Raw genomic sequence first — 16,331 nt, 5'->3', positions numbered from 1 at the left:
GAACTGGACTAGAGCTAAGTTCTATTCCTGACTCTGTCACTATGATGCTGGACAAGTCATGTCACCTATCTGTACCTCAGTTTCCCCCTCTGTGAAAGGGGGGAAATTATGTTGAGACCCTTTGTAAAGGACTTTAAGATCTACTGATGACAAGCATTACATAAGAACTAGGTATTATTGAGATGAATTAATATTTTAATGCTTTTTGAAGATTAAAAAGGTGCCTTATATAATTCTCATTATGAAAGGCGAATGATGCTTTTTGGCCAGGAAGTCATTCAGATCTACTAAATGGTGATCCTTGAAGCATATATATGTTCTAAAGTGCTGGACATCTTACTCAGGAAGACCGCTGCTCAAACTTCATTTTGATACTGAAGATGTATATGTGCATCCTGGGATGAATAAATTATAGGAGTCATAATAAATTTTGGAAATCAGAGGGCAGTGTCTGGATGCTTCAAAACAAATTGTGTAAACAGACTTCACCTTCATGATTTTTAGAATTAAATTAAAGTGAGCCTGGTGAATTAATTGGATGGCTGGCAATCTAATGTTGTAGGCTTTCGGTTATCTCTGATAGCAGCAGCCGCTGACTCCTGAGGGTTGTAACCTTATCAGAGCTTGTAATTTAAGTAAGATAGGGCCTGATGAATACTTGGAAGGGAGACCTCCAAGGAATAAAAGGAGTCTATGACCCATGCTACAGCCACTATTTATGCCACTGAGGAGTTCTTGTTACAATTCTACACACGCTCAACCTCCTTTTATTTATTTATTCTTATTCAGGAGTCTTTGGTATCTTGGAGAAGGATCAGGTCAGCCATTTTGAAGAGGAGATGGGCAGATCTTTGTTGTTTCTTTTTATCTGTGTGCAAACTGTGCTGCTCCTGAACTTTAAAATCAAAATAAATGCACATTAGCATAATATTTCCTACTTTGTGTATCTTCCTTGGTAGACTAATAAAACTAATTTTTTATTTGAATTCACTAGCAGCAATCTACAAGTGACCATTTTTGTCTTCACTTTGTACTCATAGGAAAACAGGGACCATGGGTTACTGATTAGGTGTCAACTTTTCAGCTGGCCTGCAAACATGCATCCATCAAATAGTAAAGTGCATCTATTTGTGCCCACAACACACACATTAGAGCTGTTTGAAAAATGGAATTATCCTTTAGAGGAGAAATTTTGACATTTCAAAATTACTTTCCATTTGAAATCTAGGCAAAACATCAAAATATCAAATATCAAAATATCAAATATCAAAAAACAACCTGAAAAGTTTCAAATCAGACCAAAATGGAAATTTTTAACATTTCCAATTGAAATAAAATATTCTGGTACATTGAAATGAAATTTATCATTTTAAATAGACATTTTCAAATGAAAAATAAATGTTTCATTTCAAAATGTCAATTTGAAATGAAATTTTTCATTTAGGGCATGTCTACATTACGCGCTGGATCAACGGGCAGCGATCAATCCAACGAAGGTCAATTTATTGTGTCTAGTCTAGACACAATAAGTCGACTACCGAGCACTCTCCTGTTGACTCCAGTACTCCACCAGGGTGAGAGGTGCAAGCGGACTCTATGGGACAGCATCAGTCATTGACTTACCACAGTGAAGACACCACGGTAAGTAGATCTAAGTATGTCGACTTCAGCTACGTTATTCATGTAGCTGAAGTTGCATACGTTAGATTGATTCCACCCCCACCCCCACCCCCCCACAGTGTAGACCAGGCCTTAGATTCTCCTGATTTGGACAGAGTGGGAGGTAAAAGAGCATCAAAATCAACATTTTCCTGAAGAAAATTCCAGTTTTGATGAAACCATATTTTCTGACAGGAAAGCGTTGTGGTAAAGAAAAATTCAAACAACTCTATCCCAAACTATCCTGATGGCCTCTTATTTAATTCTACTGTCTTTCCCAAACTCAAATGAGTAAGAATACTCTGGGCAATTTCCCTCTGCCTCGCCACCCCCAGGCACCTTCTAACCCCCAGAATGAATCAGACTCTACAGACAGTCTCTTATAGTTTTTTGTCTGCCCACTCACAGATGGTTCCTGGCTCAGCTTCAGCCACCTTGAACTTTTACTTTCTGTGCATTGCTACAGGAAAAAGAACAAAATGGCTATCTGTCAACTATAGAAAAAGCTCCAAGCAGGGACCAGAGTAACCCTTAAAGGAAATACTGATGAATGGGGTTCCCACATTGCATATTAACATGTTGTTTTCAAGGATGTCCATAAATGGAGCAAACTGTGGAGCTCAAAACAGTATTTATTGTGAAAAATTAAAAATTAAATTAAAATTTCAAATATATATATATATTAGCTGACTTAGCTATTGATTTTGGTTATTTTTTACTATCTGTAAGTGAGATTCTCTTAACTTTATCTTTGCATCTCCTTCTTTAGGTACATATTCTGATATCCTCAGTAGTATACAAATGGAGCTTGTGGAAACTATCCCCAAATACTCAGGATACCCTAACTATAGAAGAACTCTCATCAGAACTTTAATCTATGCTACCATGATGTAACCACCAAAGGAGCTGGAAGGCAGGTTATATATCTAAAACATGCAGCTTGAGCAGTGAGGTCCTCTCTTGCTGATTTATTCATTCCCGCTTGTTCAGTGCCTGCTGCAGGACTTCTCAGAGGTCTTTGGTGGCATTTTGGCAGCGAGGGCCCCTTCCGTGCTGATGAAGACATGGAGTGACTGAAAGGCCCCCTGCCACCAAAATGCCGCTGAAGACCCGGACAGCTGCCGAGTGAGTACAAGCGCCGCCCACAGCTCCCCTGCTTTGCCCCAGGCCCCCTGAATCCTCTGGGCAGCCCTGGCCTGCTGAGTCCTTTCCTTAGTGAAAATGTTCCAACAGAAAGCAAAAAAAAAATATATATAAACCTTTTTGCAATTTTCCTTGTGCTTGTGTGCTTCATCCTACGAGAATTCAGTACCTCCCTGGGGAGTCCAGCCTTAGTTTGAGCAACACTTTCTCAAAGCTTATTGAAAGGAATATGGTACGGGGATGATTTATTGGCAATTCCCATGCATGTGTTTTAGTGCTTTTTAATCATGTCCTGGAATGATTATGACTCAAAAGCCAATGGGCAGCTTTAATGTGTCCTAAACAATTTCAGCGAACACATACAGTACACATGAAGCAGCTCCTGGCTTCAGACTGGGGGTGGGGGGTGGTTGCCAACTTCAGCCCCCCTCACAGCTTCAGCCCGGGGTAGGGAAACGCCAGCACTTAGGATACCAGGTTTCATCTGCGGGGCCCCGTGGTCCTCCTGAAAGGGCTTATGGACCTCCAGGGGGCCGCAGGTCCCCGGTTGAGAACAGCTGGTATAGACTTTTCTCAGGTGAATAATCCCATTGACTTCAATGGAAATAATTGCATGAGTAAGGTCTGCAAGAAAAGGCCTCAATGTAGGGCATACATGTTCTCAAAAAGGGAATTTCAGTACAACCAGAAGTAAGAAAATCATTACTGTGCCTTGCATAGAAAACAATTGTGAGGTGATTTCTAAATAAAAATGCTTTCTTTAAGATTGCTGTAAGCCAGTGGAAAGACTCGGTGGAAAACCATTTGCAATCAGCAATGTCTGGTCCTCAAAGGATAATGGAACATATATATTGCCATACCAGATGAGACCAGTGATCCATCTAGTCTGTGGTACTGTGAGTGGGCTGAGTTTCCTAGATGAAGAGTCTGAATGGGGCGCTGGGAAGCTCTTGTTGTTATGCACAACCAGCTGGAACCAGACTCAGAAGAAAGCAGATCCCTTTCAAGCACCTTAAGCCACTGAGTGATCACTGAATACCATATGATACTAAGAATAAAAGGGATACATGAAAATTGTTTAAGGATTGAAAAAGTTAAAAAAAGGGCCAGATACATTTCAACATCAAATGAACAGTGACACTGAGGAAGCTGTTAAGTCTTGTTGCATATACCAAAAATGCAGGCCAACTCAAGCAAAAGTGCCCATGTTGGTGGCATAGGAAAAAATAGCCCTCTGTAGCAAAGTAGGCATAGATTTGTTTATGCTGTCTGGAATAAACTATGTACTTGTCCTAGATTGTTGTTCTTACTTCCCTGAAATAGCCTTACTAGAAGATACTACAGCTAAATAGGTGATTGTGCATACCAAATCAATTTTTGCTAGTGATGGTATACCTGACATCGGAATATTTGGCAATGGGCCACAGTTTAATGGGCACAAGTTTAAGCAATTTGCAGTGAAGTACAGATTTAGGCATGTAACCACTAGTTCCCATTATCTGCAATCCAATGGGTTGGTGGAGAACAGTGTCAAAACACTTAAGTACCTACTGAAAATGGCTGGGGCCATGGCTACACTAGACAGTTGCAGCGCTGGTGAGGGGGTTACAGAGCTGCAACTTAGGATGTGGCCACACTTGCAAAGCACGGCCAGCGCTGCAACTCCCTGGTTGCAGCGCTGGCTGTACACCCGGTCGAGCCTCGGGTGTAGGGATTCCAGCGCTGGTGATCCAGCGCTGGTCAGCAAGTGTGGACGCCCACCAGCGCTTTTATTGACCTCCGGGGTATAAGGAGGTATCCCAGCATACCTTAGAAGCCTCTCTGGTAATCATGCACACTCCACTGCCCTGGGCTCAGCTGACCCCACCTTTAAATGCCCCGGGAATTTTAAAAATCCCCTTCCTGTTTGCTCAGCCAGGTGTGGAGTGTAATCAATCATTCAATCAATCAGCAACCATGCCTCCACGCCCCAAACGAGCCCCAGCATGGAACAATTCCGAGCTGCAGGACCTCATCAGTGTTTGGGGTGAGGAAGCTGTGCAAGCACAGCTGCGCTCCAGAAGGAGAAATTATGATACCTATGGGCAGATATCACAGTCCTTGCTGAGAAGGGGCCATGAACGGGACGCGTTGCAGTGCAGGGTCAAAATAAAAGAGCTGAGGAGTGCTTACTGCAAAGCCCGTGAGGGAAATCGCCGCTCAGCAGCTGCCCCCACAACCTGCTGTTTTTACAAGGAGCTGGATGCCATACTTGGGTGTGACCCCACTGCCAATCCTAGGAGCACGATGGAGAGTTCAGAGCAGGGAGAAGTGGGGGAGGGTGTAGAGGAAGCCGACAGTGAGGCTACTGGCGTGGAGGGAGACACCCCGGAGTCCCAGGAGGCATGCAGCCAGGAGCTCTTCTCAAGCCAGGAGGAGGCTAGCCAGTCACAGCAGCTGGAAGTTGCTGGTGAAGAAGAAGCAGAGGAGCGTGCTCGGGGTAAGCAGATTTTTATGTTTTGGGAGAGGAGGGTTTGGGTTATGGCTACCTGCCTGCATGCCTAAACGTGGAATAGCCCATTGATTTGCTCTATCACGTCTCTGTAATCTGCCTCTGTAATCTCTTGAAAAGTTGCAGCCAGAGCGTGCGCAATGTGCTTTCGCAAGTTTATAGGGAGAGCCACCGTGGTCCTTGTCCCGGTCAGGTTAACTCGTCTGATCCACTGTGCAGCGAGGGGTGGGGGGACCATGGCTGCACACAGGCAAGCTGCATAGGGGCCAGGGCAGAATCCACATTGCTGTAGAAGACCCTCCCTCTCTTCCCAGGTAACACGCAGCAGTGATATATCTGGCAGTAGGAAACCCTGTTGAGAATTTAGGGATACTTGAGTGCAGGGCGCCAGGTTCGCGTTCCCCGCCCCCAGCCCCGCGGTGCGTTCTGGTCTCCCCACCCCCTTCCAGCACGTAGCCAGCCCCACGGTGCCCTCCGGTCTCCCCCCCCTCCTTCCCAGCAGGCAGCCAGCCCCGCGGTGCCCTCCGGTCTTCCCCCCCCACTTCGCAGCAGGCAGCAAGCCCCGCGGTGCGCTCCGGTCTCCCCCCCGTCCTTCACAGCAGGCAGCCAGCCCCGCGGTGCCCTCCGGTCTTCCCCCCCCCCTCGCAGCAGGCAGCAAGCCCCACGGTGCGCTCCGGTCTTCCCCCCCCCTCCTTCCCAGCAGGCAGCCAGCCCCACGGTGCTCTCCGGTCTCCCCCCCATCCTTCCCAGCAGGCAGCCAGCCCTGCGGTGCCCTCCGGTCTCCCCCCTCTCCTTCCCAGCAGGCAGCCAGCCCCGCAGTGCCCTCCGGTCTCCCCCCCCCCCTTCCAGCAGGCAGCCAGCCCCGCGGTGCCCTCTGGTCTTCCCACCCCCCCTTCCCAGCAGGCAGCCAGCACAGCTGTGCGTTCCCCCTCCCCTCACCGGCAGGCCGGCAGTTACGCGGACCGCCCCCCCCTGCCAGCAGCTCGCCACCTTCCTGTTCACTACTGTCCCCTGTGCAGGACACCAGCTACCTCCTGTACCCAGTGCAGATAAACCCCAGTGACCCATCGGTCAATTCCCCCTCCAAGGTGCAGTCGGGGCAGAAACACTCACCCCATTGCTCGCCATGCCTTCGCTTCCCTGGCCTGTCTGTGTTATGTTAGGTATGTGGGAAGGATGCTACAAAAAGTCTAAAAACTCCTTCACTGTGTGATAATAAACAATGTAGCCTCTGTGTATTACATGTTTCTATCTATGTTTTTGTTAGTGACCTTGACTAATGCAGCCGGATCACCGGCCTCACGTCGCTTGCAGAACTTGAGAAAAAATCCGCGAAAATCAAAAGAAGAATTGATCAAAGCAGTTATGATTCACTACAACAGAGAAAGTAGGAAGACACAGGAATGGAGAGAGAAAATGTATGAGTGGAGGCAAACAGAAAGCAGGAGAAAGGAATTGGCTACCAAAAAAACCTCAAAGCAGATGATAAGCCTCCTGGCTCGCCAAACTCAGTCTTTCGAGTCTCTCGTAGCCATGCAGGCAGATCTGTACCGTGGTAACCCACACCCCTCCCAAAGCTCTCTTTCTTGTTCCCCAGTATTTGCACAAAACACCTTTCTCCAGCAGCCAGTTTCTTATTACCCCCAGCTGCTCCCAACACCTGTACGATCACCTACCAGCCCTGATAACTACAATTCTTACCCTGTGCACTCCACGCCCATTACCCTGCAGCATAATAATCCTGAAGTGCAGCAGACATTGAACAGTAATCCAAACAGGACATATTCAAACCTCTGAATGTACAGTCCACCACCCTAACCCCCCTGGCCTTTTATGTACTGTACTTTGAATAAAGGATTTTATGGCTTTCACAATACGTTTTATTATTGCAGGAAGTGGTAAATATTGTACCCCAAGGTAGAAAGGAGCACAGCAAAAGCACCAAACATTACTGTTGGCTTTCAGCATCAAATTGCATCCCTAATCCTTGAAGTCCTTTCCTGGGCCTCTCTAGTAGCCCTGCTCTCTGGCTGTGCAAATTCATCCTCTAGGCGTCGAACCTCAGAGGTCCATTCCTCACTGAATCTTTCACACTTCCCTTCACAAATATTATGGAGGGTACAGCATGCGGATATAATAGCGGAGATGCTGCTTTCCCCCAAATCTAGCTTCCCATAAAGACACCTCCAGCGGGCTTTCAAACGGCCAAAAGCACACTCCACAGTCATTCTGCACCGGCTCAGCCTGTAGTTGAACCGGTCCTTGCTCCTGTCAAGCTTCCCTGTATACGGTTTCATGAGCCATGGCATTAAGGGGTAAGCGGAGTCTCCAAGGATCACAGTGGGCATTTCGGCGTCCCCTACTGTGATCTTGCGGTCTGGGAAAAAAGTCCCGGCCCTCAGCCTCCTGAACAGGGCACTGTTCTGAAAGATGCGTGCATCATGCACCTTTTCAGGCCATCCTGAGTAAATGTCATTGAAACGCCCACGGTGATCCACAAGCGCTTGCAGAACCACGGAGAAATACCCCTTGCGATTAACGTACTCTGATGCCAGGTGGTGTGGTGACAGAATAGGAATATGCGTCCCATCTATTGCCCCTCCACAGTTAGGGAAACCCATTTGTGCAAAGCCATCCACAATGTCCTGCATGTTGCCCAGAGTCACAGTTCTTCTTAGCAGGGTGCGATTAATGGCTGTGCAAACTTGCATCAGCACCATTCCAACGGTAGACTTTCCCACTCCAAACTGGTTCGCCACCGATCGGTAGCTGTCTGGAGTTGCCAGCTTCCAGATTGCAATAGCCACCCGCTTCTCCACTGGCAGGGCAGCTCTCAATCTCATGTCCCTGCGCCGCAGGGTAGGGGCGAGCTCAGCACACAGTCCCATGAAAGTGGTTTTTCTCATCCGAAAGTTCTGCAGCCACTGCTTGTCATCCCAGGCTTGCAGGACGATGTGATTCCACCACTCAGTGCTGGTTTCCCGAGCCCAAAGGTGCCGTTCCACGGTGCTGAGCACGTCTGTTACTGCCACAAGCAATTGAGTGTCTTGAGCATCAGGCGTTTCAATATCATCGTCTGACTCCTCACTGTCACTTTGCAGCTGAAGGAATAGCTCCACTGCCACGTGTGATGTGTTGGCAACATTCATCAGCAAGGTCCTCAGCAGCTCAGGCTCCATTTGTAACAGAAATCTCAGAAATCGCGCTGCAGACTCACAATGCCTCCAAAATGCTCGGAATGTGTAGCAAAGCACCACGGGGCGTTGGAACAGGAAGCGGAAAGACCCGCACACTTCCTTCCCCTTCCCACAAGCCACAGCGCCAAAATGGGACGAGGTGCTCTGTGGGATAGCTGCCCACAATGCACCACTCCCAACAGCGCTGCAAGTGCTGCAAATGTGGCCACACTGCAGTGCTGGTAGCTGTCAGTGTGGCCACACTGCAGCGCTGGTCCTACACAGCTGTACGAACACAGCTGTAACTACCAGCGCTGCAAAACTGTAAGTGTAGCCATGGCCTGGGAAGTCAGACTCTGATGTGTATTTAGCACTGTTAAGTACAGAATGGCATCAATGAAGCACAGTTTGTCACCTGCTGACATTTTGTTCATCAGAAAACAGAATGCCTGCACAATATTTCAAATGGATGTCCGAGTCACTGAGGACTTGCAGATTTGTAGAGACAGATAAGGCAAAACAAGAAACTCATCTGCTTTGGGGGCCCAGGAGCTACCACTATTGCATGAAAATCTCTGTGATGGGACACAACGGCACTGTGTCACAAAAGTTTGATCTGCGGTCATATGAGGTTGTCACCTCTGATGGACATGTACTACTGAGGAACAGGCGACAATACCGTCTCCAAATCCCAGAAGGGATGGAGATAAAGGGGCACTGAGTCTGCCATTTGCCTCAGAAGGTTTCAGACAGGCAACAACCAGCGCAGATTTGAGACAATAGAGCACCAGGACCTGGAACAACCAGAACAAGAGGACTTGCATCCTCCTCACAGCCACAGTGCCAATGTTCTAGGGGAGCCCTGTGGGTCCACATGAAAGCACAGGGCACTTCAGAGACTAATTGAACATTGTTAGTAAGTGATAGTTAGGAGTTGGGTTATAAGTGTTTGTCGTTGTGTGTTCTAATAGTCTTGTTTTTAAGTGTTATTTGCATTAAGTTTTGTGTTGAAAGGGAAGACGTGATATTGGGAACTGTGCTTTTAAGGCCTTTGCTATAGAGATAAAGATCTTGTCTGGCAGGTGTAACTCAGCAGCATCCAGAGAGAGGAAGAATTGTATCACTCACCAGAGAATCACCCCCAACCCTCCCTTGACCTGAATGTTAATGGATTGCTCCTAGGAGCCTCTGTGATTCTTTCTTCCAAATCTCTGAAAAGGGACAAATCAGTATAGAGCACTAGACCATAGCACTCACCTTTGAGAAGAGTCAGCAGCTCAGCACTTTCTAATGCCATCCACATCTCTTTTGAGAGGTAAGCACACTTCATTTCCCACCTGCTGCATATCTACCTTTCACAAAGATCAGAAAAACCTGACATATCCCAGGCTTTGCCGTTAACCTGTTTCAATATGTTGCATATGACACCGTGCTGCTGATAACCTAGTCCTGCAGTGCCCCTTACAGGACATGTATGTTAATAGTGAGCAATAATGTAATATGCAGCAGATATACACTTAGATTTTCTCAAGTGAAGTGTCAATAATAAACTAGCAAGATGAAATGGCTCTCTTGATCCCAATCCATGATATAAATACACTTAACGTACCTGTGATTATTAATACAATAAAGAATATAGTATTGGGGGAGGAGGTTGTTATTTTTTTTTTTTTTGTTTTTTGAGGGAAGAGCTGTGTAAAAGCAGAGATCTTCGGTATTTTAGGGAGTAAAGGGAAGATTCCGATAGTCAAGAAACTCATTCTGTAACAATACAAAGAAGGCTACATTCATCCCTGGTGTAACTCCACAGAAGTCAATTGGCTCAATTCACATCTGATTTCCTCAGGGACCTCATTGGTAGCAAGTCTTTGTGGGGTGAGGGGACTGCAAGTTTTATGCTACCTGGAGTGGGGTTATCCTAATTAAATAAATACCAGTTGCAGCCTCCAGCTGTGAAGTTCTTGTATTATTATTTATTTGTATTTTCTCTTTGTGGGTGCAAATACTAAGAGTATAATAAATATACAGTTGCTTCTGGTACAGTTAGTGATGCCACACCCCTTTTAGAAGATATTGCTAAGGCTGGGGAAAGGCCCAGAATTAGAGCTGGTCTACAGATGGAGGGAGGGATTTCAATGAAAATGAAAAAAATGCTTTTGTAAAAATTTTATGCAGAAAATTTTGAGTTTTCACTGAAAAACTGAAAAACAAAAATTTTTGGTCAAAAACTAGAAAAGTTCAGTGTGACGCTAAGCCAGACAGGGTGAAGCAACCAGCAGACTGGGAGACCTGGAAGCAACCCTTAGGGACTTATTAGAAGAGTATTGAAATGGTAAACAGAATACATCCTTAGTGAAGGGAGAGAATAACCCTACCGAGAAGAGTACAAATCTGCAGACTATAACTTTACATCTTTGTAATTTAATAATGCATACATGCTAGGTGGACAAAATCCTTCTGAAAATCATATAACCAGAGCTGGACAAATAGTAAAGACAAGGATTTATCTATATCTATATATATGTTTATATTAGGGCTGTCAAGTGATTAAAAAAATTATTTGTAATTGCGCAATTAAAAAAATTAATCACACTGTTAAACAGTAATAGAATACCATTTATTTACATATTTGTGGATGTTTTCTACATTTTCAAATATATTGATTTCAATTACAGCACAGAATACTGTGTACAGTGCTCACTTTATATTTATTTTTATTAAAAATATTTGCACAGTAAAAAACAAAAGAAATAGTATATTTCTATTCACTTAATACAAGTACTGTAGCGCAATCTCTTTATCATGAAAGTTGAACTTATGAATGTAGAATTATGTACAAAAAATAACTATTCAAAAATAAAACAATGTAAAACTTTAGAACCTACAAGTCTACTCAGTCCTACATCAGCCAATCGCTCAGACAAACAAGTTTGGTTACAATTTGCAGGCGATAATGCTGCCTGCTTCTTGTTTACAATGTCACCTGAAAGAGAGAACAGGCATTCGCATGGCACTGTTGTAGCCAGCATCACAAAATATTTATATGCCAGATGCGCTGAAGATTCCTATGTCCCTTCATGCTTCAACCACCATTCCAGAATACATGCATCAATGCTGATGGCGGGTTCAGCTTGATAATGATCCAAAGCAAAGCCGACTGATCATTATTCATCTGAGTAAGATGCCACCAGCAGAAGGTTGATTTTCTTTTTTGGTGGTTCAGGTTCTGTAGTTTCTGCATCTGAGTGTTGCTCTTTTAAGACATCTGAAAGCATTCTCGAGTTTCAGGTGACATTGTAAATAAGAAGCAGCCAGCAGTATCTCCTGTAAATGTAAACAAACTTGTCTTAGCAATTGGCCAAACAAGAAGTAGGACTGAGTAGACTTGTAGGCTCTAAAGTTTTACATTGTTTTGTTTTTTAGTGCAATTATGTAACAAAAAAATCTACATTTGTAAGTTACATTTTCACAATAAAGAGATTGCACTATAGTACTTGTAAGAGGTGAACTGAAAAATACTATTTCTTTTGTTTATCATTTTTACAGTGCACATATGTGTAATAAAAATAATATGAAGTGAGCACTGCACACTTTATATTCTGTGTTGTAATAGAAATCAATATATTTGAAAATGTAGAAAAACATCCAAAATATTTAATAAATTTCAATTGGTATTCTATTGTTTAACAGTATGATTAATCACAATTAATTTTTTTATCGCAGTTAATTTTTTTGAGTTAATTGCGTGAGTTAACTGATTAATCAACAGCCCTATATATAGAACAATAAAAGGAGGGGAGACAGGGCATATGTGAAGATACTTGTGCTATTTCTTTAAAACTACACCAGGATGCAAGACAATTTGTCTCTTTTCCATTGTGGTCATCATGAAACAGGGGGCAGGGAAGAGCAGGAGCAGCACAACTGAGTATCTCTCCTACCTTTCAATAATCTCATGAACTATCCAGCCCTTAATTTAAAAATAAAAGCTATGATATGCTATAGGTCAAATGTTAAGCATCATAATTACTAAAGATCAAGAAAATGCTTGTGATCAAAGAGCCAACTAATTCGTACATGATCATGTCAAACATTGGCATTTTTGTTTTTAGAAGAAGCCACTGTGCAAAAATGTCTCCAGTGATGTTGAGTTGTTTTCACTTACATTTTAGGACCAGGCACTGAGAGTAAATTTCTTTCCTGTCATGGGTTCTTTCCTCGTGCTTTCCTGTGAGCGTTTCCCTGTTGCTCTTTTTGTCTGCAATATTTATAGAAGTAAATTAAAAAGTCCACCTTTATTGTTAGGATTGACCTTTGAACCACCCATTTTTTGCCTCTGAAGTTTTCATGAAATTGATTGATGATCCAATTTGCTCATCATTCAGATGAAGTATCTCGATACAGACGTGACCAGTAATACTGTTAAGTGTTATGTCAGCTTTTTCATTATACACTTAGCTTCATGATATGACCCAGAATAGCATTGGTGCCACCTAAAAGAGTTCACTGTTCTGTGTCAGCAACTCCCTTCAGGCCTGACAAACTCACTACACTCAACACACTGCTTTCAGAGTTCTTATCCCAAAAGTATCTTGTAAGGTTGCAAAAGTATCTTGTAAGGTTGCAAATGAAAGCGGATGTCACACTGGTCATTAATATCATTATGAACTGTTTGTACTGACATTATATAAAGAAATTTTATATATATATATATATATAATTTTAATATATATATATATTAATCACTTGACAGCCCTAATATATATATAATATATTTATAATATATAATATATATATATTTAATATATATATATATATACACACACACACACATACTGAAATCATGCTTTAAAAGTCTGCAACAAGGCAGAATGGACCAACAAATCTTCTGCCAGACAAAATCATGTCTATTTACCTATCTCTGTATCCAAAGTAAATAAAACATTGTAAAGCCAACACAATGGAAATCCTGTCTGCATGTGAAGTCAACAACAAAAAATAGGGGGGAGGACATCTGAAACCAATGTGGGAAGCACACCAGAGAATAAGCAACAGGGGAGAACAATCTTATCTGGGAGTGAACTTTAAGAAGGTCATCAAAAAGGCATTACTGGACTATTAGAGGAAGAAAAAAGGATCCCTTTCATATCCTTCACTAAGGAAAGCAAAACAGAGGGGGTTTTTTTGAGTTCATGAAAATTGCATCCTGGCCACGTGGGCTTGCGATGCTGGGACATTGTTTTAGGTGAGAAATTGCTTTGGACAAGGGCTTTAGCGTGTTACCGTTAAGTTTAGACTCTAAGAAGCATATTATCCCTTGTGTTTTACATGTAACCTGTTGTTCGTATTATCCTTGCTTACAATCTCTTACATTTTAATCTTTGTAATGTGATGAAGTCACACCCGACAATTCTGGAAGAGTGGTTCTGTTGGGTTCCGGGAGGTGGGTGGGCACAGGGCTGCCCACAGCTAAATGCCCCTCCCTCAGCCTCAGGGAGGAGCCACTGAGCCAGGGACTCAAATAAGTAAGGGGGACAACGGAAGAAAAACAAGGACAGGTGTGAAGGTCAGAGAGCCTACTGCTCCTCAGTCTAGAAGAGTGGTCCTGTTGGGTTCTGAGAAGTGGACAGGGGCAAATTATGGACATCTGCATCTAATTAAGGGCATACAATGACTTTTAAAAACCTCTTTTAGTGGGTGGTGAGAGGAAAGATGAGAAGCAAGCTACAGAAGGGTTGTCTGCAGTGAGGGGAAAGGGATTTCTCCTAGGTAAACAGCTGTTTTTTCACCATATGAAGAAATCTTGTTTGTTTCTGTTTGGAGAGGTTCCCAGTATAGCTGGGCCCAGAGTGTGTTAGAGATGGTGGCTGGCAATTAATAGCCAGCTTAATAAGAGGCAATACTCCAGTGGGATTTGGGAAATGTATTTTTTTGTTTGTTTAAAGAAGCCCCTTAGGGCCAACCCTAAGCAAATCAATGTGAAGTATTACAACAGCCCCAATGCCAGAGGGAGAAATGCTCAGCCCTCATGTGATGAAAGAGGTGCATTGTCGCAGTACAGAAACTCATATTTGTTTTCACTTTAAGTAGATTCCAGTGCTGTGCTATTATAAAGGATCTGATCCTGAGTTGTGCTAGCTAAGCAGTGTGTACGCTGTCTCTCTGAAGATAGCGTACGTGGTTATTGCTGTGAGTGTCTTGTGACGCAGGCTGGACACTGCAGGGGGGCTAGGATGTTGATATGTGTCTGTCACTAGCCTGCAAGAGGGTGAGGTCTGCAGAGACCTGTAAGTTGGTGCTTGGCTGTGACCAGAAACTGTTGGTTTCAGGGAACCAAACTACATCAGGCATTAGGCAAGACTCTCCACACTAAGAGCAGGTGGTGAGGTGTCTCACAATCAGGAACACCCCTGGGTGAGTATTACACAGGGCATGTGATAGCCCAGCAGCTTCAAGTTACGTTAAACTGAAATCAGATAGCCTGTAAGTATTCTGCCTGACAGGGTTGCCGCAAGGTGAACACTGGCCTACGTGAACTGTCCTGATGTTCCCTCTGCCCTTTTCATACCGGGAATCTCAGACTACTTAACATAAAGGAGGAATTCAATAATAAACTTGTGAATGCAATGCAGGCCTTATGAGCAAACTTACAAGAGGAAATCAGTGCAGACAGAACATGTCTCCTCCTGAGCAGCCTTAAACTGTCACACCAGTGCACACAGCTACTATGCTGATGTGTGGTAGAGCTAGGCAGATGGATAGTTCACCATTCATAGCACTCCTACACTATGTGGTGTGGCGATGTGGATAGCCATGCCTTCCAATAACAAACTAGTGAGGTTTCTGGCGGTTCCAGGTCTCCCCAGTCAGCGTTGCTGTGGAGGGAAGTGTCAGATTTTGAAATTCCACCTTAAAAACTGCAAAACGTAATTGTGGAAGGATGATTGTAATGGAGCACTTCTCAGAGCCTGGCACCTCATAGGCAGGCCTGGCTTTAGGAATTGTGGGGCCCAATTCGAACAGTTTCGATGGGGCCCCGCCAGGGATGACTAAAAAAGAAAAAACCAAACCAAAACGACAAAACAAACCTGTAAAAAACCACGTGGGGCTTGTATTCACCAGGCGGTGCTCTGAGTCTTCGGCGGCGGGTCCTTCACTCGCTCCAGGTCTTTCGCGGCACTGAAGGACTCAACACCGAAGTGCCGCCGAAGACTCAGAGCAAGTGAAGGACCCACCGCCGAAGGGCCGCTGGAGACCCGAAGCGCTGCCAGATGAGTAAAAATTAAAAAGGCACCTCTAGCCAGGGAAGGGATTCTCACTGGGTGCGAGGCCCTCTTAGGCGCGGGGCCCGATTTGGGGGAATTGGTGGAATTGGCCTAAAGGCAGCCCTGCTCATAGGGATGGGTGGGCAGCATAGGTGCTGGAATTAGGGGTGCTGCCGCACCCCCTGGCTTGAAGCGGTTTACAGCCTACCCAGGGTTTGCAGTTTGGTTCAATGGCTCGCAGCGCCCCCACCCTACACATTGTCCCAGCCCCCTGGGGAAGCGGAACCGGACAGGACAGGGACTGTGTTTATTCAACATCTCACTGGGTTTGGGGCAGCGCAGGGAACTGGGGAAGGGAAATGGCCCCAGGGGCTGCACAGGAGCCTCATTACCAAACGGAAACAAGCAGCTACGGCTAATACCAATGATTTTCCCCATCCACTCGCCTGCCCGCCCCCGCCCATCTCTTCCCCGCCATCCGCCCGCAGCTCCCTCTCCCCGCTCCTACCCCATTCCTGCCCACCCCCTCCCCAGCTCTTCTCGTCTCCGCCCCTCGGCGGGCCGAGCAGGGCCGGGCGCCCGCCTCTCGCTCCGGCT

The 16,331-nt window shown here is 44.9% G+C and overlaps 1 protein-coding gene across 1 annotated transcript; it reads left to right on the top strand.

The window, feature by feature from the left end:
* Positions 1-4,463: 4,463 nt before the first annotated feature.
* Positions 4,464-7,143, top strand: LOC127055582 (zinc finger and SCAN domain-containing protein 29-like). Its single transcript, XM_050962764.1, has 2 exons — positions 4,464-5,281; positions 6,561-7,143. Exons 1-2 carry the CDS (start codon positions 4,633-4,635, stop codon positions 7,088-7,090), a joined length of 1,179 nt encoding a protein of 392 aa, XP_050818721.1. The 5' UTR covers positions 4,464-4,632; the 3' UTR covers positions 7,091-7,143.
* The last annotated feature ends 9,188 nt before the right edge of the window (positions 7,144-16,331 follow it).

Source organism: Gopherus flavomarginatus, chromosome 7 (genome assembly GCF_025201925.1).
Source record: "Gopherus flavomarginatus isolate rGopFla2 chromosome 7, rGopFla2.mat.asm, whole genome shotgun sequence".
NCBI classification, from domain to species: Eukaryota; Metazoa; Chordata; order Testudines; family Testudinidae; genus Gopherus; species Gopherus flavomarginatus.
Note: the sequence above shows the minus strand (reverse complement) of the source record. Positions and strands in the feature narration are given on the sequence as shown.